The 25,097-nt window shown below is 41.6% G+C and overlaps 1 protein-coding gene across 1 annotated transcript in view; it reads right to left on the bottom strand.

Annotated features, from left to right (window-relative positions):
- The window catches only part of BDH2 (3-hydroxybutyrate dehydrogenase 2), a 52,655-nt gene that overhangs the window by 14,914 nt on the left and 12,644 nt on the right, over nt 1–25,097 (bottom strand). The window contains exons 2-5 of the mRNA XM_033956818.1: nt 22,634–22,744; nt 19,644–19,722; nt 14,138–14,234; nt 6,811–6,919 (exon numbers count right to left, since the gene is read on the bottom strand). Coding sequence (XP_033812709.1) covers nt 6,811–6,919; nt 14,138–14,234; nt 19,644–19,722; nt 22,634–22,723 — 375 coding nt within the window. The 5' untranslated portion in view covers nt 22,724–22,744. The remainder of the gene's footprint in view (nt 1–6,810; nt 6,920–14,137; nt 14,235–19,643; nt 19,723–22,633; nt 22,745–25,097) is intronic.

Raw genomic sequence — 25,097 nt, 5'->3', positions numbered from 1 at the left:
CTAACAAATCGCCCCTGTCGTAAAGCAGTCAATTTAGACATTAAGCAAAAATAGCCCCTTCTCATTTCTGACTCAGTGACACATTGTAAACCAGCTTCAAATTCATTGAACCCAATTCAACTTTTTCTTTACATTCCTCCTGTACTGCTGACCCAACATCAAATCCATCTATAATAACACTCCATTTACCTAAGAGTGTTTTTAAAAAATTCACTCTGAATTCACTCTGGTGATGTTGTTACTATTGCTCCTATCTCCTCACTCTGGTCTTCTCCCACACCTGTGAAAGTTCTGTTTATGCTGCTCATATCTTCTTCCTAGAATGTTCCATCTATTCTAGCCCCATCTTCTTTTAAATTAAAATTTTCTTTATCAAGCATTTTCAACATTCTATCCCTATTGCCATCCAATCCTTCAAGCAGTTCATTTGTTACTCTCTGCTATTCTGCCACTTAACACCCCCTACTTTCCTGTGGTGATATTAGCGGCTTTCGACTTAATCATTCTCTTTTGCTCCAGAAACTGTTCTCCATAGGTTTAATTGGGTATACTTCTGGCTTCGTTTATTTCTTTTCTTCAACAATGATCTTTTACAGTAACACATGCAGGTGCTCCATTTTCATCAATTCTCTCACACATGGGGCTCCTTTTACTAAGCCGCGTTAGGGCTTTAATGCGCGGAAAAGCGCGTGATAGATTGCCGCTGGCGTTAGTTCTAGAAGCCTAGCATGTGGTAATTTCCTGCATGCGCTAAAAACACTAGTGCACCTTAGTAAAAGGAGCCCATGGTGTCCCCAAGGGTCTATTCTGTCCCCTTTACTATTTAATATTTTCTTAAGTCCATTAGCAACCCTTGATCAGTTCTTTAATATCTCTACTTGTATCTATGTAGAAGGTGTATCATTTGTAGTATCATTTTGAGTCCAACATAAAGTGATTTCTGTAATTCATCAAACTGTCTACCACCAAGTTCCTTTCTGGTTGCATTATGAAGTTTTATTTTTTGTACATTGCTGGGACTTGGCTAGTCCAAAATCTGGTGATCCATCAAGGGTTGTAAGTAAACAAATATAAATGTATAATTATGAGGCTGCAGTGGTTCTTCATTAGGGAAGGGGGAAGAGAAAGAATTTGGAGTTTAGCTCATGCCTTTTTCAATTGTTGCTCAAACTGAGTTACATTGAAGACATTGAAGGGTTAAGTGGCTTGCCTAACATCACAAGGAGCTGTGGTGGTGGTAATTGAACTGGGCTTCCCTGGTTCTTAGTAGATGAAATCCAACGGTAAGGTCAAAAGAATGTAACCTGAAGACACCAGGGAGGCCAAAGGAACCATCAGTATGGTGAAGATGGTTTATTGAAAAAAAGTCCAATGAAGCTGTTTCTAGAGCTGCCTCTATAGCAGTGAACATGAAATAAACTCATATTTTTGAGTTCTCATAGTTCTCCCTACTCCTAGCTGTATTAAAGGGTAATCCTAGAGTAAGCTTATGATTTCACAGATCCTTTGAAAACACATTCCTACTGTCTGTGTCAAAAGAGACAGAGGATTACTGAGCCCAAAGAAACACCCCTCTCATCAAGCCAGAAGTTATCCACAGGTTCTAGCAAACTACAACTTCCCAGAATCCAACTTGGGAAATAGTGCACAAACAGTGATAAGGAAAAGGAAAACATTGCCTTATAATTGTTTGCGTACTAAGGACTTTGTCACTTTTTTTTCACTCCTATACTTGCAGCATATTATCCATTTTTGGACCCCTGAGGAAGGCCCTCTGGCTGAAACTTGGAGCATGTAGGGGCCAGTGCCATTTTATTTGTGTGGATTGCAATATCCTAAGTGAAGAATCTGGATCATCATTTTCACTCTTTTGCTGCTTTTGATACTCTCTCATTTTCCAGTGGAACTTGCTGGTACTTTCCACTTTTGTGCACACACAAAATACTCTACATCCTAATCAAACCAGTTTCTGTAAATATCAAAACACCGAAACAGCTCTTATAGACACCCCCTCCCCTTATTCAGGTAACTCTAGACCTAGACAAAACCGTACTTCTATCCCTCAATTTCTCAGCAGCATTCAGCCTAGTAGACCATCATATTTTGCTTAGCAGAGTACAAGAAATAGGCACAACTGATGCATGGCATGTCTCTTAAAAGTCTGTGTACAGCACTGTATATGTCTAGTAGCACTATGGAAAACAGCTCAAGGTCTGATCCAGGAAACTATAGACCAGTGAGTCCAACTCCAGCACCAAGCAAAACTAAATTATTGATCACAGATATGGCTTGAAGGGGCAGATCTCACATGACAATGATTTAAATCCTGATAGAACTTACTGTGCATTGTGGCACAACATCAATTCAGATTCTTTCCCTTATATGGGGCATGCCATGGGGCTGTCCATTGAATCTTGTATAGCATATAAGGTATTGATTCTAGTACACTAAATCCACTACTCAGGACTACAGTATTCCCCCGAAATTCACGGGGATTATGTACCTGGAGCACCCGTGAATTTCAAAAAACTGCAAATAATGTATTGTATGCGGGGATCGGAGGCGGGAGAGGACTGCAGAACAGTGCTGGGGGGTTGGCATTTCTCACTTCCTCATACTGCCAAGAACACGAAACTGTTCACATACAGACAAGGAAGCCATAGCCAAGGGCAGCTATAATAACATTAGAAAGAAAAGATAGAACTGGCCATGTGTCACGATTAATTTGCATCCGGGTTGGTAACGCTAGCAACCGCCGACCTCTCAAAAACCGAGCCATTAGTTTGTAATTGGCTGTTAGTCTGTGTCTCTTGTAAGCCCTGGGACTTTCTCTGGAGTCACTGTAGTTTAAAAACACTCAAGGTAAAAACTGAGTGAGTGCAAATGAGTGAGTCCGAAGTCGCAGGGGTATACCATACCACTATTTAGTCAATTAGTCCTTTATGCACTCTGTTAATCACAACAGAATCTTTTAGCCATTCCATTTTTCTGAAATGTTTTCCTGGATACTATGGGACATTAGGGTGGGCAGACTGGATGGGCCTTGGCCCTTATCTGCCGTCTATTTCTATGTTTCTATGTTTCTATTTGAGACTATTTAAGTGTCATAGTCCCTACCTTAACATGCTTCCCTTATCTTTGCATTTGAAAAGTTTTACACTTGGTGGAATTCTGCACAACTGTGCAATGCTGAATTTGTGCAGAATTCCCCAGGTACACAGAATTACCTTTGATTGCTCAGAATCGGCACTCCCTCTGTGCGGCCTGAGACACAGGAATGCCCCTCTGTGTGGTCCGAAGCGCTGTCGGTATATCTTCAGGCAGCTTGCGCAGGCTCTGCAGGTTTCCCTCTACCACAGTCCCGCCCTTGATGTCATTTCCTATTTTTTCAGAGGTGGGACTGCGGTAGAGGGAAACCTGCGGGAGCCAGTATGGATGCCTCTCAGTACCGAGCAGCAGCACCAAATCACGCTCCTGCTCGTGTCGCTCAGCACCGAAGGAACTCGCGGCAGCCAGTTAGCAGCAGGGCAGGAACTTGGAAAGTTTGCTTCTGCCCGCTGCACCTCCACCGAGGATCGCTAAGATGAGGATAGGGCAGGGAGGGAGGTGGGGGCAGAGCCCAAAAATCCAGGTTTATATTAGAGTATAAACGGTATATAGCAGATGTCTATGAATCCGATATAAAACAATTTAAAGCTAAACTAAAGACATTTTTGTTTCAAGACGCCTTTGGTTAACAATTGTCCTTCTAAGGGCTAAATCTAAATCTTAAAATTTAAACTACTGCTGTTTTAATCCTAACCTATTGTTTTTCCCCTTTATGTTTTATCTTTTCTATAATTATTGTAGTTCTTCCCCACTATCCTTGTTTAAGTTACCATGTACAGACCAAAACTGTTTGTTATGTTTGGTTGTTATTTAGTATCCCCCATTTTATGTGTTTTTATGTAATTTTATAATCTGTTTTTACGTAATTTTATATTGTAAACTGCTTAGAAATTTGAATAGGCGGTCTAAAATATCTTTTAATAAACTTGAAACTTGTGTTCAAAAGAAAAGGAAATGCATTTTTGGTTTTATTTCTACAGTGTTGAAATACTTGCTGACCCTTGCTGTGGCTGGTGGGGATCCCCAAGCACCGCCAGCAGAGGACCTCTTCTAGATATGGCCAGAACTCCCCTCCACCAAGCGCAGCAGTTGCTGGTAACATCCATGAGCCACTGAGGTGCCAGCATCTGTGACTCAGGGACGCTACTGCTGCCTGCCAAGCTTGGCAAAAAGGACCCCCGGCCAATTGCAGAGGAAGCCCTCAGCTGATAGCTTCAGGGTCCTCATCAGCTGAGTATTTATATTTTATATTTATATTAGAAGCTGTGGTAGAAACCCATTTACAAAGTATGTATTCTTCTAAATTAATATTTCCAAATTAATTAAAGTGTCTTTGCTTATTTGTAAATGGGTCTCTACCAGAGCCTTTAATTTAGTAGCATAATTAAATGAAATGACTACTTCTGAAGTTTATAGGGACGGATTTCATTCCAGCGGGGACAGGCGGTGATGGGTTTGACTCCTAGTGGGGACGGGTTTGATTTCTGTCCCCACGCAACTCTCTAATGCCAAGTACTCTCTTAAAACAGTCCTCTTCTCATATAAGACATTTGAGTATTAATACCCTTCCCTTATTTCACTGGTGAGTGCTGGGAAGGTATAAATGCAGACGTGCTGGGGGGTGGGGTCTGAGTGCAGCAGCACAGTGATTTTCAAATCTTTCCTTCTGTTTTGCTACTACGCTTTCTCTGATTTATTTATATTTTAAACTGCCTAGATGTCTTGTCTGTAAGGCTGTTCAAATTAAACTTGAAACTAAAGCAAAGAGAACAAACCCCTACTTGGATGTGCGAAATGGTCTTTTTGTCATCTCTACAACAGGGGTGCCCACACTTTTTGGGCTTACGAGCTATTTTTAAAATGACCAATCAAAATGATCTACCAACAATAAAAAATTTTTTAAAAACACAAAGCCCACTGTACGCAGAGAAAATGTTAATTATCATTTATATTCTGGGGTTTTTTCAAAGAGGTCAAGGCAAATGACTCTATGCAATGTCACCTCAGTAACAACCACACAAAAATAGACAAATATACCCCCTCCCTTTTTACTAAACTGCAATAGTAGTTTTTAGCGCAGGGAGCTGTGCTGAATGCCCCGCGCTGCTCTCGCTCATAGGCTCCCTGCGCTAAAAAACGCTATTGCGGTTTAGTAAAAGGGGGCCATAGTGCAAAATATAGACATCAGATATAAATTCTCAAAACGGACACATTTTGATCATTAAATTGAAAATAAAATACTTTTCCTTACCTTTGTTGTCTGGTGATTTCATGAGTCTCTGGTTGCACTTCCTTCTTCTGACTGTGCATCCAATCTTTCTTCCCTTCTTTCAGGCTATGTATGCTTCCTCTCCTCCAGACTTCATTCCCTCCCCCAACTTTTTATTTCTCTCTCCCTGACCCCCTCCCCTTTCTTTCTTCCTGCCTCCTTCTTTCTTTCTATCTCCCTGCCACCCTTTCTTTCTTTCTCTCTCCATGCCCCTTTTATTTCTGTCTCCCTGTCCCCTCCCTTTCTTTCTTTCTGTCTCCCTGCCTGCCCCCTTTCTTTCTGTCTCCCTGCCCTCCCCCAAGCCATTGCCGCCGCCATCGGGGAACAGGCCCCAAAGCCACCGCTGCCCCAAGCTCTCCCTGCAGAAGCATCAGGCCGACCAGCATTCCTCTCCCCAGGCAGTAATTGGCTGGCCTGGAACTTCCTCTCCGACGGCAGAATTGACATCGGGGAGAAGAAGGCTGATCAGCCCAGTAGATCGCAAAGGCAACGCGGATGGGCTCCGCGATCGACTTGCATTGCCTTTGCGATCTACCGGTCGATCGCGATCGACGTAGTGAGCACCCCTGCTCTACAACATGACTGTCTGACTGGTAAGTCAACTTTCTCCTACATTCACCAGTTCACTAAGATATTGGTACGGTTAGCAGTACATGCTTCAAAGGATGACTTGAAATGGAACTGGAAAATGCCAGTAAAGCAAAACTTTAGATCAAGTTTCAAGTTTAATAAAATTTTTGATTAATCGCTTAATCACATTTCTAAGCGTTGAACATTTTAAAAAAATTACAGTTTTTGGGGGACAATACAATACTTTAACAATTTTTACCTCCAAACAGACTAAAAGACATACTTAACAAACAGTGAACACAAGGAAAACGGAGAAAGAAATACAAATTCCTTAAAGAAAAGTAAGACAATCAGGGCAAAAAACGAAAGGCAGGGAAAACAAATATCATAATATTAAACAATAAAATAAAATAAAAATTTTAACCAGCGGACTGTTAACTAATTATCAAAAGCATCCTTAAAAAGAAAAGTTTTTATATTACTCTTAAATTTCTCCAGATTACGTTCTTCCCTTAAATAAATAGGGAGAGAATTCCAAATTTGAGGTGCAGTGATTGAAAAAATGAATTGCCGTCTTGTATTAATAACCCTAAGAGAAGGGATCGTCAATAGATTTTGTTCATTGGATCTCAGTGTTCTATTTGGAATATACGGGATTAATAGTTTATAAATGAATGCTGGAGTTTTATAAAATAGGGATTTAAAAGTAAGTATGCATAATTTATATGTTATCCGGTGAGATATAGGGAGCCAATTCGCTTTCCTAAGAAGAGGAGTTACATGGTCGAATTTCCTAGTTTTAGTTATAACATTTGATGTATCTGTGCATGGATCATGGATCAGCTGGACAATCTGTTACTTACTTTAGGCAGGAATGCTTTGATCATTAGATACATGCTTCGAACATTAACATTCATGGTAAAGTCCCAATCTGTCTCTTCACACTCCAGAATGGTCCCGTGATGGACAAAGCTAGAAAAGCAGACAGAGAAGAGCACTGTAATCCACTTCATGTACCTTTCACCTTACATCAACTGTGTTTTCCCTGTAAATGTTTTATTTCTTATCAGAAAGCTAGGTACATTTTTATGAACCTATGCAGTCAAATAATTTTCTTGAAGGTAAAGGCATCTCAAGGACCCTCAGTGATGCCTCATAATCCTATATCATTAGATTGTGAGCCCGTTTGGGACAGTGAGGGTTGCTACAATACATGTAAAGTAGATTTAGCACTGGAATTCTCTACCTCTGCACCTTCGGGAAGAGACACACACACTGATCAATTCAAAGCAAATTTAAAAACATTCCTAGTCAAGGATGCTTATGCTATGTAGTAGAGAATGACATGCGGACAAATTTGTCCCTGTCAATGCAGGAACTCAATATCCCCGCCCCCATCCCCGTGAGTTTTGTCACTGTCCCTGCCCCATTCCTGTAAGCTCTGCCTTAACTGCACAATCCTCGGACACTTATGATTTTAAAGTGTTTGAAGCTTGTACAGATGAAGACGGAGCTGGCAGGGACAGGAAAAGAACTCACAGGGACGGGACAGGAAAATGAGTTCCCGTGGAGACGGGGAAAAATTTTTCCCGTGTCATTCTCTAATATGTAATCTTTATCTTCAGACCAATACAAAAGAAGGAAGAGCATACTCCCCACTGAATGTGTTGACCTTTATCGTTCTTTCTTATTGCAAATTGTATTTCTCCCCCTTTCCCTCCTGTTCCAATGTGTTTTACGACTGTTTAGTCCTAATTATGTCTCTCCAATGATTTTTATAATTTTATGTTCAAAATATTTTTTATTGATTCTGTGGACCACTTAGTCAACTTTTTATGCGGTATATCAAATTTTAAATAAAACTTGGAAACTTGAATGTAACCCATTCTGAGCTCTTAGGGGAGGATGGGATATAAATCTAAATAAAAAATAAATATCACAGCTTCCAGGGAGGGACAGCATGCAAGTTTTACAAAAGGATCATCTCTTTGATTAGCAGCATTTTGAAGACTTTGAACTACTTTTGAAGTTGTGCTCTGTACTGCTGAATATTATCCCCCATCAAAGCCTAGTGGGTTTCACTATGCAGAGCCATTAACATTCAGCGGCATTCATAAAGATAAGAGCTTTTTTGAATTTTGGACGTTATCTTCTTTTTATAGTTATAAGCACTGTTTAAACAAATTACATGCTAATGAAGATTTAAAAATATTTATATATGCAATAAAAAGTGAAAAAATAAAAATAAAAAATATATATATATATATAAATTGACTATTAGCAGCTCCGGGAGTTTGGGCTGATGATTGAGATACTGACCTGCAAAAAAACATCAGCAGTCAACTGCCTGAATATAGGTCTCTGAGGTCCGTCTCCTGAGTTAAATTTAGTACTTTCTATGTGCTAATCATGTGGGTGTTTTTTTGATTTTGTTAAACTTGAAAGTAACCCGCTCTGAGCACTTAGGGGAGGACAGGATATAATCTAAATAAATAATAAATTACACAGCTTCCAGGGGGGACGACAGAATGCGAGTTTTAAAAAAGGATCATCTCTCTGATTAGCAGCAATCAACTTTTTATTTTTTTTTAGGTACTTCGATCCAGTTCTGTTTTTATCACACTGTCTTCCAGATATTAGAATTATATGCAAGCTCCTCATTTTCTGCAGCAGCTCAAGGGTTGATTCCGTGTCAACCGTTTGGAAATTCTGCTGCTGTTCTAGGAAACATTTGTCTAAACTGGCACATGATTGTATACTAACGACAGACTGGTGAAACCTTACAGACTAACTAGCTGACATTTGTCCTCCAAAGCTTATATTTCAATAAATCTGTCAGTCTAAAGGGTACCACCAGCCTCTCCACAGTAACAACTACCCTTTTATGGAGTTTTCATGAATGTATGTACAGTATATATTGTATATACATATTTAGATATGAGGATAAAAGCTAATTCTATTTAAAGTCTTAAATTTGTAAATGTTTTTCTTCAAAAGATGATAAAAATGCATACATTTGTGGTGAATTTCTCATTCCCTTTCATTACTTCATGGCTGTTGGCATCAGTCTTGCCCCTCTCTTGTTTTCTTTTAGTATTTTTTTTTCTTCTCTCAACTTTTTTCTCTTCTCCAATCCTCCCAAAGGTGCTTTTTTCCCTCTCATCTGATTTTGATCCTTCCCGTGTACCCATTTCCTTAACTCCTTTCCCACCAGGAGGGATGGTGCAAGCATATTGAAAATTTGCCTAAGATTGCAATCTTGCACCTTTTGTCTCTGCCTTGCAATTTTGATTGCTAAACTCAACAATTATCATCACTGCTATACCATCCCTCCCAAAATACTGTAAAAATGTTTAACTGGAATATCATTCTTTTGGTTTTATATCCAGCTTCTTCCTGCTCTTCCTTTCCTCTTGCACCTTCTACCCTGGCATTAGCATTTCTCCCTCTTTGTCTTGTTATCCCCCCCAACTGCCTCCCAACACCCACCCACCCTTCCATCTCTCACTCTCCCTAAATCCCCTCCTTGCCCATGATCTGGCATCGCTCTTCCCCTTTCTCCACTGACTAAGAATCTCTTCCTTCCTTCCCAATCTGCATTACTCTCTCTTCCTATCTCTCTACCTTCCCCCCAACTTGCGGGTCCAACATTCATGTTCCCTCTCCTTCCCCCACCAGCACCTCTCTTGCTCAAACCCTGAATCCCCTTCCCACTCCCCATGATCTGACATCTCTCTCCACTGGCCAAGCATCTCTTCCTCCCTTTCCCACTCCCCTTTCTGGTCTCTCTCTCTCCACACTTGTGGGTCCAGCATCCATATTCAGTCCCCTTCCCCCAGGTCTCACCTCTTTCACTTTACCTTACCTGCCCACAGGTCTTGCCTCTCTGACCTCACCCCTCCAGGGTCAATTATCTCCTTTCCTACCTGTGGCTGTTCCATAGCAGCAGCTTGCTGGCAGAGGCAGTGTTGTCAAGATGCTGCTAGCGGTTGACCCCACCAAAACCTTCCTACTGCTATGTTGTCTATGATATCACTTCCTGTAGACAGACAATGCAGTAGAGGCAGGGCCAGCCAAAAGAAGCTGTTAACAGCGCTGCCTCTGGCAGCTAGATGATGCTTTGGGAGAGCTGCGGGAGGAAGGAGATACCAGGTCCACACCAGGTGAGGTAGTCTGGGAAAGAGAGAGATGCCAGACCCACAAGGGGAGGGTCAGAGGAGAGAGAGAGAGAGAGATGCCAGACCCATGAAGGAGGGGTTGGGGGATGGTTAGGCCAAACCAGACTGTTGGTGGTTGATTAGGTAGAACAGGAAGGGGTTGACATGCTGGGTCTTGGGGCCCCTGGGTGTGCGAGGCCCTGTGCAGCTCCTGCCTAAGACCAGCTCTGCTTTTAACAATTATGTGAGAACATAAGTGTTGTTATATTGGGACAGACTGGACTGAAAGTCAATCAAGTCTAGTATCCTGTTTCCAACCGTGGCTAATCCAGGTCCAAGTACCTGGCAAGATCCTAAGTAAAACAGATTTTGCATTGTTTGTCCTAGAAATAAGCAGTGTCTTTCCGCCTGATGTTGGCTTGCAGGACCATCATTTCTTTGTTTTCCGTGGAACTGAGAAGCTGTGTCTTCAGCGCGTCAATTTTTGCCTTCTTTTTTTTTTTGTCTTCCCATACTTAATACAAAGGCATTATAATATTCTCAGTTCTGTTTTCCATTCTAATCCTAATTCCTGACATTCTATTTGCTTTCTTAGCCGCCACTGCATACTGAGAAGCAGGTTTCCAAGTATCATCAATGACGACCCTGAGATCCTTTTCCTGGGCAGTGACTCCTAAGGTGGAACTTTGCATCTTTAGTTATACTTCGAGTTCCTCTTTCCCACATGCATCACTTTGCACTTGTTCACATTAAATGCCATCTGCCATTTTGATGCCTAGTCTCTTGCAATTTTTCACAATTCTCTTGTGATTTAACAACGCTGAATAATTTTGTGTCATTAGCAAATTAAATCACCTTACCCATTATTCCCATTTCTAAATCACTTATAAATATGTCAAAAAGCAGCATCCCTGCACAGACCCCTGGGAAACCCCACTATTTACCCTTATCCACTGAGAGTATTAATTGTTTAATCACCACTAGTTCCTAGCAAATCTACAAGATGTCATCCATGGTAGCAGCAGGCTCAACACAGGTGCCACAACCAGTGCTTATGGTGGGCACCCTGTTATACAATTACCCTCCACCTTTCTACAATATAGGCAAGTAACTTATATTACTACCCTTGGGGGCAATTTATAAAGCATTTTCATCATGGAAGTGGCACTCCTGGGAACAGTTTGGGCACATCTGGGATGGAGTTCCAAGGCAGCACAAAGTTTACAAAATGTGTGCATACACAGACTATGCACCTCTATTTGCACCTGCCTCTAGCAAGATGTAAATTTGTATATGAGCATCTGAGGCTGCTTCTGGGAATCTATTTTTTAAAGGTACATAGGCACCTATACTACCCTTACAAAACAGCAGGGCAGCTCAAGAACTGTGGCACCCTACGCCAACTTTTACTTCATAACCCTCCCCCTACATCAAGTCCTTTCCAGCCAGCTCCCTCCCCCTCTTACCCACATAACCTGACTACATAACCCACTTGCTCAAGTCTCAGAGGCTGCCTTCTTCACAATGGTGCCACTGACCCCTAGCTATAGCCTTGTGGTACTACTGCTTGGGGTTTACGGTGCTATATAAGGACATTTTTCTCTTATATGACAGCTGAAACCCTTAGTGGTAGTGCTGCAAGACTAACACTAGGGTCAGTGACACCATTTTTGAAATAGGCAGCGGCTGGGGCTAGAGTGGTGGAGTTTGTAAAAGCTTACATCAAGCCCACTGGAAAGCCACAAATTTGAAGTTCCCCCAAGGAACGGGATTCCAGGGGGACCTCAGATTGCCTATGTTCTACCTAAAATCCACCTTAATATATCTCATTTCTGCCACTAATCACATGAGCATTCATGTTTCAACAGCTTTCACCACCTCAGGCAGAAAAGACAAGGGCAAAAGCTAGAAGGATACTTGGATGCATATGAAGAGGAATGGTGATAAAGGTGGTGAAAAAGGAGGTGATAATGCCTCTGTATAATTTTCTGATGAACCCTAATTTAGAATACTGTGTACAGTTCTTGATGCCACCACTTCAAAAAGATAAAAGGACAGAATCAGTATAGAGGGAAGCTACCAAAATAGTCAGTGATCTTTGTCATAAAGCGTATAGGGACAGATTTAGAGATCTCAAAACGTGTACTTTGGAAGAAATGCAGGACAGAGGAGATATGATAAGAGACATTTAAATATGTCCTTGACAAATGCACAGGAGGCAAGTCTTTCAGTTGAAACAAAGCTTTGGAATGGGGGAGGGGACATAGGATGAAGGTAAAAGGAAGAGACTCAGGAGTAATCTGAGCAAATGCCTCTTTGTGAAAAGGGTGGTGAATTAATGGAATGGCCTCCTGGTGAAGGTGGTAGAGATGAAGACTATTAGATTTCAAGAAAGCTTGGGACAAGTACATAGGATCTCTAAGGAAGAGACAGTAGAAGGAAGAAGGTGTTGATGCCCCTGTACAGGTCATTGGTATGGCCCCACTTGGAGTATTGTGTTTAGTTTTGGGACTGTATCTGGCGAAGGATGTAAGAAGACTTGAAGCGGTCCAGAGGAGGGCGACGAAAATGATAGGAGGCTTGCGCCAGAAGACGTATGAGGAGAGACTGGAAGCCCTGAATATGTATACCCTAGAGGAAAGGAGAGACAGGGGAGATATGATTCAGACGTTCAAATACTTAAAAAGGTATTAATGTAGAACATAATCTTTTCTAGAGAAAGGAAAATGGTAAAACCAGAGGACATAATTTGAGGTTGAGGGGTAGTAGATTCAAAGGCAATGTTAGGAAATTCTACTTTATGGAGAGGGTGGTGGATGCCTGAAATGCACTCCCGAGAGAGGTGGTGGAAAGTAAAACTGTGACGGAGTTCAAAGAAGCGTGGGATGAACACAGAGGATCTAGAATCAGAAAATAATATTAAAAATTGAACTAAGGCCAGTACTGGGCAGACTTGCACGGTCCGTGTCTGTATATGGCCATTTGGTGGAGGATGGGCTGGGGAGGGCTTCAATGGCTGAGAGGGTGTAGATGGGCTGGAGTAGGTTTTAACGGAGATTTCGGCAGTAGGAACCCAAGCACAGTACCGGGTAGAGCTTTGGATTCTTGCCCAGAAATAGCTAAGAAGAAAAAATTAAAAAAATTTAAATTGAATCAGGTTGGGCAGACTGGATGGACCATTCTGGTCTTTATCTGCCGTTATCTACTATGTTACAGGGATAGTAAATAGCATGGATGGTCTTTATTTGCTTTCCTTTTTTGTGGTTTTTATACATTCTACAAAGTAGAAGTACTTAAGTCCCATAGTTATACCTCTGGTTGGAACCACTCTATAACAGGTGTGTCAAAGTCGCTCCTCGAGGGCCACAATCCAGTCGGATTTTCAGGATTTCCCCAATGAATATGTATGAGATCTATTAGCATACAATGAAAGCAGTGCATGCAAATAGATCTCATGCATATTCATGGGGAAATCCTGAAAACCCGATTGGACTGCGGCCCTCGAGGAGGGACTTTGACACCCGTACTCTATAAGAATAGCCTTACTAGGTCAGATCAACAGTCCATCAAGCCCAGTAGCCCATTCTCACAGTGGCCAATCCAGGTCACTAGTACCTGGCCAAAACCAAAAGAGTAGCAACATTCTAGAACCCCAAAGAGTAACAAAATATTCTAGAACCCCAAAGAGTAGCAACATTCCATGCTACCGATCCAGGGCAAGCAGTGGCTTCTCCCTTGTCTTTCTCAAAACCAGCTACGCTATCCGCTCTCACCACAACCTCTACATTTATAAAGCATTACAGAAATCTCATTGCTTGGACTTCACTGCCACAAATGATAAACTGTATTCAGGATTCAATCTGCTTGGGTGGTTTAATTTGAACCTTTGTAAAAATTCTTTATTATCCTCTCTTGCAACGAGTATACTAATAAAATCTCACTTACAACCTAGATCAGAATACAGCTTATCCCACAGAAAAACACACTGGTGCACGCAGGAGGAAAAAGGCTCTTAAAAATAAGAACTCCTTACCCAGCAATGTTAACAAGGACATCAACCTTCTCAATGTCCTTGGCCAGACAATCGATTTGTTCTTTCTTGGTGACATCAAGTTTCCGAGTTTCAATGCCTGTAAAGATCAGACATAAGCATTTTGAAGTCAGTATAGCGACTCTAACTTTTTAAAATATAAATGTCACCTTTCTAGAATAAAGTTAAGAATTTAATAGAATTTATGCTAATCTTGTTAAATCACAGTCACAGACAACTCTACAACACAGCAGGGGCTAAGCAATGCATGAAAGCAGTGTTCTCAACCCAGTCCTTGAGGCACTTTCAACCAGTCAGGTTTCAGGATATCCACAATGAATATACGTGAGAAAGATTTGCATACAAAGGAGAAAATGCATGAAAATCTCTCATATGCAAATTCACGTGTCAAAAGTGATTTTGAAAGGAAACTCTGCAATGAGAGGTCATAGGTTGAAGATAAGAGGTGATAGGCTCCGGAGTAATCTAAGGAAATACTTTTTTACAGAAAGGGTGGTAGATGCGTGGAACAGTCTCCCGGAAGAGGTGGTGAAGACAGAGACTGTGTCTGATTTCAAGAGGGCCTGAGATAGGCACGTGGGATCTCTTGGAGAGAGAAAGAGATAATGGTTACTGCAGATGGGCAGACAGGATGGGCCATTTGGCCTTTATCTGCCTTCTTGTTTCTATGTTTCACTGTGGGTATCCTGAAAACCTGACTGGCTTGGATGTGCCCTGAGGATTGGATTGAAAACCCCTGCATTAGCGTATGATTCTTGGTCTACTGTCCCCATGGCTTATATATAAGCCCATATGTTTAGAAGCAGAAAGTAATTTTTTTATATACTGTCACCATCAATAGATCAGAACTGTTTATAAGACAGTAAAAATAGCATTAAACCCAAAACACCAAAAATAAAAACTTTAAGATAAAACAAACAAAAATGAAATAAAATGAACCATAATTAAACCACAGTACAACCAAAATACTTAATAACCATTTTTTTAAAATAAATAATACGCATCCCTTTCCCCCAAGAAAAATAACCTACTGCTTTAACTGACAAGTTAGGAGTCTGAAACAATTGACAATCATCCATAGGAACCCAAATCCTCCTAAATCGCTGAACCCAACAGCATTTTAACATCAGCCACCTCTTCATACTTTCATATCAGATATACCCCAGCTCACCATGTAGACAGTGCAGCACTATTCTTCCATTCTGACAAAATGTGTTGTATGGCCAAACTCTTATGCATATCAAATTGTCTAGCCTTTCCATCTTGCATCTAACAATAGGTTAGCTAAAATATCCTGAACCTTGCGCCAGACCAATCTCCAGAATGCCTTCAAATTAGCATACCACTCCTGAAAAAAACTTCACTGGACCCTACCTGACTTTCCAACTATCGCCCCATCTCCCTCTTCCCCTTCTTATCCAAGCTACTTGAACGTGCTGTTCACCACTGTTGCCTTGACTTTCTGCCATCCCTCGCTATTCTTGACTCACTCCAATCAGGCTTTTGCCTCCCTGCATGCTTTGGAAACACGGCCCAATGCATAAAAATGCCCTGTGGCAAACCCGAATACAACAGCCGGGTAAAAAGGGGTCTGTTATACAATTTTAAGAACATAAGAATGGTCCATCTAGCCCAGTATCCCGTCCAATGCAAGTCACAAGTAACTGATAAAAGCCCAAATAACAGCAGAATTCCATGCCACCAATCCAGGGCAAGCAGCAGCTTCCATGTCTGTCAATATTTACTTTGCAGTTTGCATTCAAAATGACAAAAATCAAAACAAAATGTTATTTGTGTTGTTTGTAAAATCAATAAAATCAATTCTGGTTTGGTTGTCTAATTTGTGTGGCCTCTGGCATTGAGTATCACAAGCTGCTGTAAAATATGCATTAACACATTAAAATACATGTAGTAAATATAATTTAATTATCAAATGGCTTGTTTACTAAAGTGTGTTAAACAGTTAACAAGCAAATCAGCGAGTGCTATTACTGCACACGCATGCTAACCTACTACAGTGGCGTGGTAGTGCATGATAAGGGGGCAAGAACTAGGTGGGTTACAGGCGTGAATTTTACACTGCATTTAGGGCTCCTTTTACAAAGGTGCGCTAGGGCCTTAACGCACGCAATAGTGCGCGTTAAATTCCCGTGCGTGCTAGCCGCTACCGCCTCCTCTTGAGCAGGCGGTAGTTTTTCGGGTAGCGCGCGCTAATTCAGTGCGTGCGCTAAAAACGCTAGCGCACCTTTGTAAAAGGAGCCCTTAGTGCACAATGCTTTATCTGCATTGCCACTTGTGCAGTTAGCGTGGGTATACTTGCTGCCTGCTCAGAAGGAAGCATTAAGTGCAACCATGCTAATTGCTTGGTAAAGCATATCCCAGTGTGGCAACTGTAGAAGACTTGCTGATCACCTTCCCTACAATTACTGCATGACCTTTGTACTTACTACACATTTGAAGGCTTATTTTAAAAAAAACTATTGGAATGATGGCTTATTCTGTCTAATGTAGCCTAGCTAGCTAGCTTTATTATGAACCGGGTCAAGTCCTATTTTTAGGGAAGATGCAGTATACAAGACCAAGAAGCAGTCATTTATGACGCCTAGGAATTTTACCACCCTAGCACTCCCTGATGCAGCATTTACCCAATCAATATTGGGGTAGTTGAAATCAAAGAAGAAGCAAAAATTATGCTTGACACAGTGATGATCACTCCACTGACCACTATGTAGTACATTATAGGGTGAGAGAGAAACGCAGCATTTTACACTAAGCTAAACACAGCTTATGAATATGTGGAGAAAAAAGCCTCAGTTAATGCTTCATGGGCTCAAAAAACCTCCACAACAGTATATACTGCAGTTCTATCACATAGTAACATAGTAGATGACGCAGATAAAGACCCGAATGGTCCATCCAGTCTGCCCAACCTGATTCAATTTAAATTTTTCCTTCTTAGCTATTTCTGGGCAAGAATCCAAAGCTCTACCCGGTACTGTGCTTGGGTTCCAACTGCCGAAATCGCCGTCAAAACCTACTCCAGCCCATCTATACCCTCCCAGCCATTGAAGCCCTCTCCAGCCCATCCTCCCCCAAATGGCCATATACAGACACAGACCCTGCAAGTCTGCCCAGTACTGGCCTTAGTTCAATATTTAATATTATTTTCCGATTCTAGATCCTCTGTGTTCCTCCCACGCTTCTTTGAACTCCGTCACCGTTTCCTGTATTTTCATTCAGGCACAACACTACTGCTCGTTTCTTCCACACCGGGGTATCTGCTTAGTTTCAACAGTGCTTGGTGTTAGTACAATGTAGCGTTTGCTTTTTGATATTGATGACGACCGATCCTGTGGATGAAACACTATAGGGACATTGTGACAGAACTGCAGTATACACCGTTGTGGAGTTTTTTTGAGCCCATGAAGCATGAACTGAGGCTTTTTTCTCCATATATTCATATGCTGTGTTTAGCTTAGGGCTCCTTTTACGAAGGCGCAGTAGTGGTTTAATGCGCGTAATAGCACGTGCTAAACCACCGGTTGCGCTAGCCGCTACCACCGCCTCTTAAGCAGGCGGTAATTTTTGGGCTAGCACGGGGGTTAGCGCGTGATTAAAAGTCATGCGCGTTAAAGCGGCTTCGTAAAATGAGCCCTTAGTGTACATTACTGCGTTTCTCTCTCCCTATATTGTACCACATAGTGGTCAGTGGAGTGATCATCACTGTGTCAAGCATAATTTTTGCTTCTTCTTTGGTAGTTGAAATCACCCATTATTATATTGTTGCCCAACTTGCCAACTTTCCTGATCTGTGAAAACATTTCTTCATCTGCCTGCTCATTCTGTCCAGAAGAACCTTAGTATAACTTCACCATATATTCCTTCCCACATGGAATTTTCTAACCATATGGATTCCACACTGCTATCTGTGTTGCTCAGAATGTTTATTTTGTTTGATTCAATTCCTTCTTTAACATATAGCACAATCCCCCTCTAATTTGATGTACTCTATCATTGCGATATAATTTGTATAACAGTGTCCCATTGATTGTCCTCCTTCCACCATGTCTCTGAGATGCCTATTATATCTACTTCATTAGTGCTATATACTCTAATTCCCCATATCTACAGGCTGCTGAGAAGAAGAGAAGGATAACTTCATATCTTTACTTTGCTTCCTTCTTAAGCATTCTTGGCTTTCTTTCACCATTTTTGAAATCTCTCTATTGGGACTCCCTAAATGTTCTGATTGAACAGTATCTTTCAAGGATACTCCACACAAAACCATCTGCTCCTGGGTGACTGTCAGCTCCCCCCCCCCCCCAAAAAAAAAAATCTTAGTTTAAAAGCTGCTCTGTCTCCTTTTTAAATGTTAGCTCTAGCAGCCTGGTTCCATCCCGGTTAAGGTGAAATCTATCCTTTCGGAATAGGCTGCCCCTTTCCCAGAAGGCAGCCCAGTTCCTAACAAATTTAAATCCCTCAACCTTGCATTGAGACTTCAGAGCTCTGTCTGCCTTTTTGGTCCTGCACGTGGAATGGGGTGCATTTCTGAAAATGCTACCTAAGAGCCTAAATTTGGCTTCCAGAACCTCACTCCCACATTTTCCTAGGTCATTAGTATCTACATGTACCAAGACAGCCGGCTTCTCCCCAGCTCTATCTAATATCCTATGTAAGTGACACATGAGGTCTGCCACCTTCGCACCAGGCAGACAAGCGACCAGGCGATCCTCATGCCAACCAGCTATCTACATGCCTAATGATTGAATCTCCCATTACAATGGTTATCCTAATTCCTCCTTTCTGGACAGAAGTCCTTGGAGATAGATCCTCAGTGCAAGAGGATATTATATCTCCTGGTTGGCAGGTACTGGCTACTAGATCATTTCTTGCATCACCAGGGTGATGTTCTCCTTTTAGACCTCCCTCCTCCAAGGCAGTATAGGGGCTGCCAGACTAGAAGTAGGACTTTTCTACAACACCCCTGTAGGTCTCCTCTAGGTACCTCTCTGTCTTCCTCAGCTCCTCCAATTCTGCAACTCTAGCCTCAAGGGAACAGACTTGTTTTTTGAGAGCCAGGAGCTCTTCGCAATGAGCACACACAATTTCTCGTCAACTGGGAGATAATCATACATGTGACAGCGGATACAAAAGGCTGGATAGCTCCCCTCTTGCTGCAGAACTGCTGTCTGCATCTTATTATTGAGCTGCTTAACTAAAACCTATTAAACCTCTCTCTTAGAACCAGGCTTACTGAGGTTAGTCACTAAGCCAGCATGCTTCTCTAAGAAAGTCCTCAGCCTTGTGCATATAATTCCACTTAACGCAGAAGACTTTCTATTTCTTTTGGGTTTGGATTTACAGACCCTATTCTTGTTTTATCTTTGGAATAGTATGTGTAGTGATGTGCGATTTGTTTTATGTGCCATCGATTTTCCGGTTTTATTGACATATCCCTTCCCTTTCTTACTGTGAGGAGTTTACCAACCTGAGTACATCTCCAGTTCCTTCACCTTTGCCTCATTGAGGTCTGTGGCAATAACTCTGGCACCTTCTTTTGCAAATGCCTTAAAAACACAAAGTCACACACTGTTAAGAGGCGCAAGAGTTTTGCAAAAAAAACAGGAAATCCTCTTCCCTGCAGTTTCTCTTTCTCCTGAGAAATTACTACTACTATTAATTTCTATAGCTCTGCTAGACATATGCAGTGCCATACATAAAATATGTAGGAGACAGTCCCTCCGCAACATATATTATTTGCTTGTTCTTGTGTACAATTGCTTTGGAAATCAGTATGGGAAAGAGTTTTAGTTATTTTTTAATTTCATGTTCCACTGACCTACAGACTGGTTGCTCTGCGGTCTTTGCTGCAGTGTTAAATAAAGCAGAGGCTAAGTTATTTGATGTATTAATGGGTTTAGCGATTCAGCAAATTTTAACTTGCTGGAAGAATAGTTCTTAATGACGGAATGCTGTTTGTTTGATGCGAAAGTATGAGGAAGTAGCTGTAGTAAAACAGAAAAATTTGCCATTTTGTTTTAAAAGTATGGGGTTTGTTAGATTCTTATTGTCAGACTGATGTATAAATATATAAAACCTGGCTCTCGTTGGTGCCTTGGTGGATGTGGAGATGTTCTGTTATTTGTGATTTTAAAAAAGTCAATAAATATTATTGAACTAAAAAAAAAAAAAAAAAGAAGAGAGAGACTACTTAATCATGAATTAATAATGCGTGTGACTGTTGGGCACACTAGATGGACCATTGAGGTCTTTATCTGCCATCATTTACTATATTATTATGTAGCAAAGGAAGAAACAGCAGTTAGGTATGAATTGCTGCTCTCCCTCTCCAGCTAGCGGATAATACACAGGAAATGACGAAAATAGACTGAGTGGTGGTGGTGGTCCTGGCTTCTTCCTCTCCCCCAACTCTTCTACCAGCAGCTACTTTACAGGTGCAAAATTCTGCTTTGGAATTCTGGTGCAAAATTCTAAAAGCCCTCTCCTAAACATTTGTTGCTCTAGGCACATACTTAGTTTGCCTATACCTTAATCCTGTCCTGAATATACATATATTTTATCTGGAAAGCAGGGCAGTCATAGGACAAACACATGGCAAAAAGTGTTGCTTTTGTTACCCCTTCCTTCTTTGGATCAATATTTTATAGTGAATTCACCGACTCAGAAGGGTAGAATGGCACTCCCCAAGCTTGGCTCCCAAGGTGGTTACAGGGCTGGCTCATCTAATGGGCCAGATGAAGCACTGGCCCACGGTACCAGTGATAAAGGGCACCAAAATCCTAGTTCATTCTACCCTAGAGGCATAGGTACTGGATTGGAATTTTGGAACTCTATCACCAGTACCCTGAGCTAGTGCCTCACCTGGTCCAGTAGGAGGAGGGGGAAGAGAGGGGGGAGATACTAAGTTTTAAGCACTGGGGGAGGAGGGGTTGAGAGTGTAAACAGATACCAGGATTGTAGGTGGGGGTACCAATGAAAAAGTTGGCTCAGGGTGCCACAGTCCTTTGAGCCAGCCCTGGGCGGTCTCTTGTGTGCCCACCCCTTGTGACAGCTCTACTTGAAGGGTAGAGATTTAATACTTAGGACAGGAACAGATTTAAAGAAAACTGGTCTCCTTTACTTGGCCATTCTTGTAGGAAAGCTTGTTTAGTATCTTCAGGTTTGAATTGGTTCTCAGATCTTTTGGTTTCATGAGGAAAAAGCATGTAAAGGCAAAAGAGAATCTACTTTCCTTAACTAAGGAGAAAAGCAGTGGGTGTTTTTTTTTCTCTCTAGTCAGATTGTTGAACGGAGAAAGAAGTGTACGTACATAGCCAGACCATAGAAAGCTAGTTTGCCCAAGGGGACAAGCTTCTTCACTGCACTATGGTTCATTCCTTTTGGATTCGTATCTGGGACACCATAAAATCTATTACCAAATGTTCAGAAGCTATTTCCATAGACATTATAATTCTTCGTTCTCAACACCCTTGTTTCGCACTATCAAACTGTCCTCCTAAACTTATTGACACCATGATTGTGACAGCTCTTATGCACATTTTGAAAAATTGGAAGTCACCCACACTACTAGACTACACCTTTTGGTGGAACTCCTTGAGCATGTACCACAAATTCGAATCATATGCATATGAAAAGAACACGATATCTCGTTTATCTACAAATTTGGTGCGAAATAAATCACCTTGGTCATTCTTAGATTCATATGTTCATTCTGCCTTGTAGACACTTCTGCCTCTCTCTCTTTCTCTCTCTTTCTTTATCTCTCTTTTTTCTTTTTTATTTCAATTCATCTTCTCTGCTTTTCTATCCTTTCTATTTCTTTTCTTAGCAGTTTCAAATACTCTGAATTCTTCTTACTAATCTACTATATGCAAATAACAGCAATTATGGTTTCTTTTGTTTCTACATCACTATTTCTTATTCAATTTTTATGTATTTGAACTGCTTTCTGTATATTACTTATAATATTCAATAAAATTAATGAACTAATAAAAAAAAAAAAAAAGAAGTGCCTTTGTGCTATGGGGAAGAGTTTTTGCTCATGAGTAACCAAGGAAAAATAAAGAATTCACTTAAGAACTGTGATTTGAAACCATGTTTCTTCAGCATGAATCAACACAGACAAGTTGGACTGAACACCAGCTTTATAAATCTGAAGTACCGTATCCGCACAACACAACTGTCCTCATACCAAATCTTCTTTTGGTCAATATTTTCCAATAGGCAGCAATTTTGAAATTCTATCAGATTTAATTCCATGACATCTCAGCTAATATAGCTTTTTTCAGAGTTACAGTGGCAGTTATAGGAAGAGCTGTACTAGGCTGCCATTACAAGTTCCTAATCAAACGTGATCTAAAATGATGCTGCCCTCCCCCCCCCCCCCAAAACCCCCCCCAACAAACTGTACTAGGAGGGAAATGAGGCAATGGAATATTATATTTTTGGGAAACTTACTATAGCAGTCGCTCGCCCAATGCCCTGTGCTGCAGCAGACATCACAATCACCTTCCCATCCAGGCGACCCATCATCTGACCAGTGGACATCAGACAGTTATCCAGAAACGCCTTTGAATAGACACAGTTGGTTAGTCTCTAAAAATCATACACTCTCTGCATTTTTTCCATCAATCCTGACATTTGTGTAATTGGTATTGTGGGAACAGGAAAACTCAGGGATAACCGTCTCTTAAAATTCTAAGAAAATTGCCTTCAGTTTAGTCTTAGCAGTCGTCATCAAAGGTCAGGTGTGTCAGACGGGTTTAAATCTAATGGACGAGAGGATTGAGGAAGAGAAAAACCTAAGTCCTAAGTATTTATCTTTAGACAGCATAGGTAAGAAAACATCAGTGATTGATACTTTTCCAGCACGAAAACTTTAGCGTAATATTCTGTACCAGTATTTAAGCCCATTACATTAACAGGTGCTAGACTAGATGTCTGTCTTTCTCCCTCCCGTTGTCTTTCTTTTTTTCTTTCTGTCTCTCTCCCTCCTGCTGTCTATCTTTCTTTCTTTGTTTCTCTCCCTCCTGCTGTCTTTCTTTCTATCTTTCTGCCTCTCTCCCTCCCGCTGTCTATCTTTCTTTCTGTTTCTCTCCCTGCCCAGACCCTCACTGAAGCCGCCTTCCAGCTGTGCCAGCTAAGGGATCCCTTGCCCTTTCCTCAATCCAGCTGTGGCTAGCTGCTGGCACACACCTGCCCAGCTACACAACGGGCAAATGTGTCCCATCCCCCCTCCGCTCATCCTTGGTGCTGGATCGTTGCCTGATGCTGCTCCACAGGAAGCTCGTGAACTGCTGGGCCATGGTGAGCCGAACCGAGCCCCAGTACGCACTTCCACACTCCTCTGAACTTTCACTTTCTCCGGGGCAGGGGGCTCCTTTAGCCCTCATTCGCCAAGGTGGTGGTGGCTCACCCTATCCGTGTACTCTCTCTTTCCTACCTGCCCTCCAAATGCCTGCTTCTCTCACCCACCCAAAGCCTCTCTCTCTAGTGGCTATCCCATGTCTCTCTTCTCCTCACCAACCCAGGCCATAACTCCCAATCAGGCATCTCTTTCCTCCCCCACCCAAATATCATTCTCCTCCTTGTCCTCCACCCTGGTCTTGTGATTGATTCCCTTGCTCCTGCCCCCAGATGACTGTCTAACCTGCGAGTTCCTTCTTTGGACAGTTGGGAGTGATCTCCCCCTCCCCCTTGCTCTAGGGGGAGGTTACTTTGGGAGGGGGCTCACAGCTGCGGGCATCGGGCGTTTTTGTTGTTGCTTGGGGGGGGGGGTGGAGGGAGAAGCCCTGCCCTTCCCTGCTGCAACCGGAAGCGCCACTTTCCCCCTATGTGCCAGCGATTATTGTTTTTTCTTTTGTTTTTTTTCGGCAGACAGAGAGAGGGCGGGAGGGGGGAGTCATCGCCGTGGTGATTGCCAGTGGCTCCAGGCTCAAACCACACTGGCTCCGGGATCGCAGCATCGCAGAGAGCGAAGGGTAAACCGCCGCAGGCTCCTTCTATCCTACTGCCATGCGGAGGCAGAGTTTCAAGTGCTCCTGCGTGGCTAAGGTTTTATTTTTATTTTTTTATATTCTTTATTCATTTTCAAAATTACATTAAGTGTAAAATATATTCATTCACAGTAACAATAAATATATCACTTATAAACAATCATTGGTACATTATATAAATTTTTATTATTATATAAGTTTTATTATTATAGACTATAAGTTTTGCTGTTCTGTTTCTTACCTATTAATCAAAGTCCCCTTTTTTATAGTCTTTGCTAACCAATTCATTTCCTTGTATAGAACTAATTGTCAGCTATTTCCACTGATATAAGCAGTTTCACCTTTACATTTCTGTATGCTCCCTTTGTCAGGCAAGGAGCTCATGAGAACAGAATTGACATTAGATTGCCAGTGATCTGACTCATGAAACACCTTCATTGCCGGCAATTAAGCTTTTGAATAAAGGAAATCTTAACAGACCACTTTGTTTTGAAATAATAATTTGCAGCCTATTGTCTAGTTGGGACAGGGGCCCAGTCTGGCTCTTTGCAATTTGTTGATTTTAGAATGTTCCAGCATGGCATTTATAGATTCTTTTTCATTTTGTATATAACTCCCAAAAACAAACACTTTGCCAGATAACCATGGTTTCAACAATGATTACCTGTAAAAGAATACCAGAGAAATTTTGTGGGGTAGAGATTGGTAGGTATGAGAATGCAGTTAAAGTTTGGGGGGGGGAGGGAATAGAATGCAGAGCCCTTTATTTTCATGCAAACAACTTATTTCCTTTAAATTATTGCAAATTGTGTTTGTTGCAATACTTTTATTTAGACTGCTAATTTTGAAATAATTTTTTAAAAATGCAGACCTTGACATATTTGGGAGTCAGAGTAGGTTCTGCACAACTGGCTCCAAATCCACAA

This window comes from Geotrypetes seraphini, chromosome 1, assembly GCF_902459505.1.
Source record: "Geotrypetes seraphini chromosome 1, aGeoSer1.1, whole genome shotgun sequence".
NCBI lineage: Eukaryota > Metazoa > Chordata > Amphibia > Gymnophiona > Dermophiidae > Geotrypetes > Geotrypetes seraphini.
This window is presented reverse-complemented; position numbering and strand designations above follow the sequence as displayed.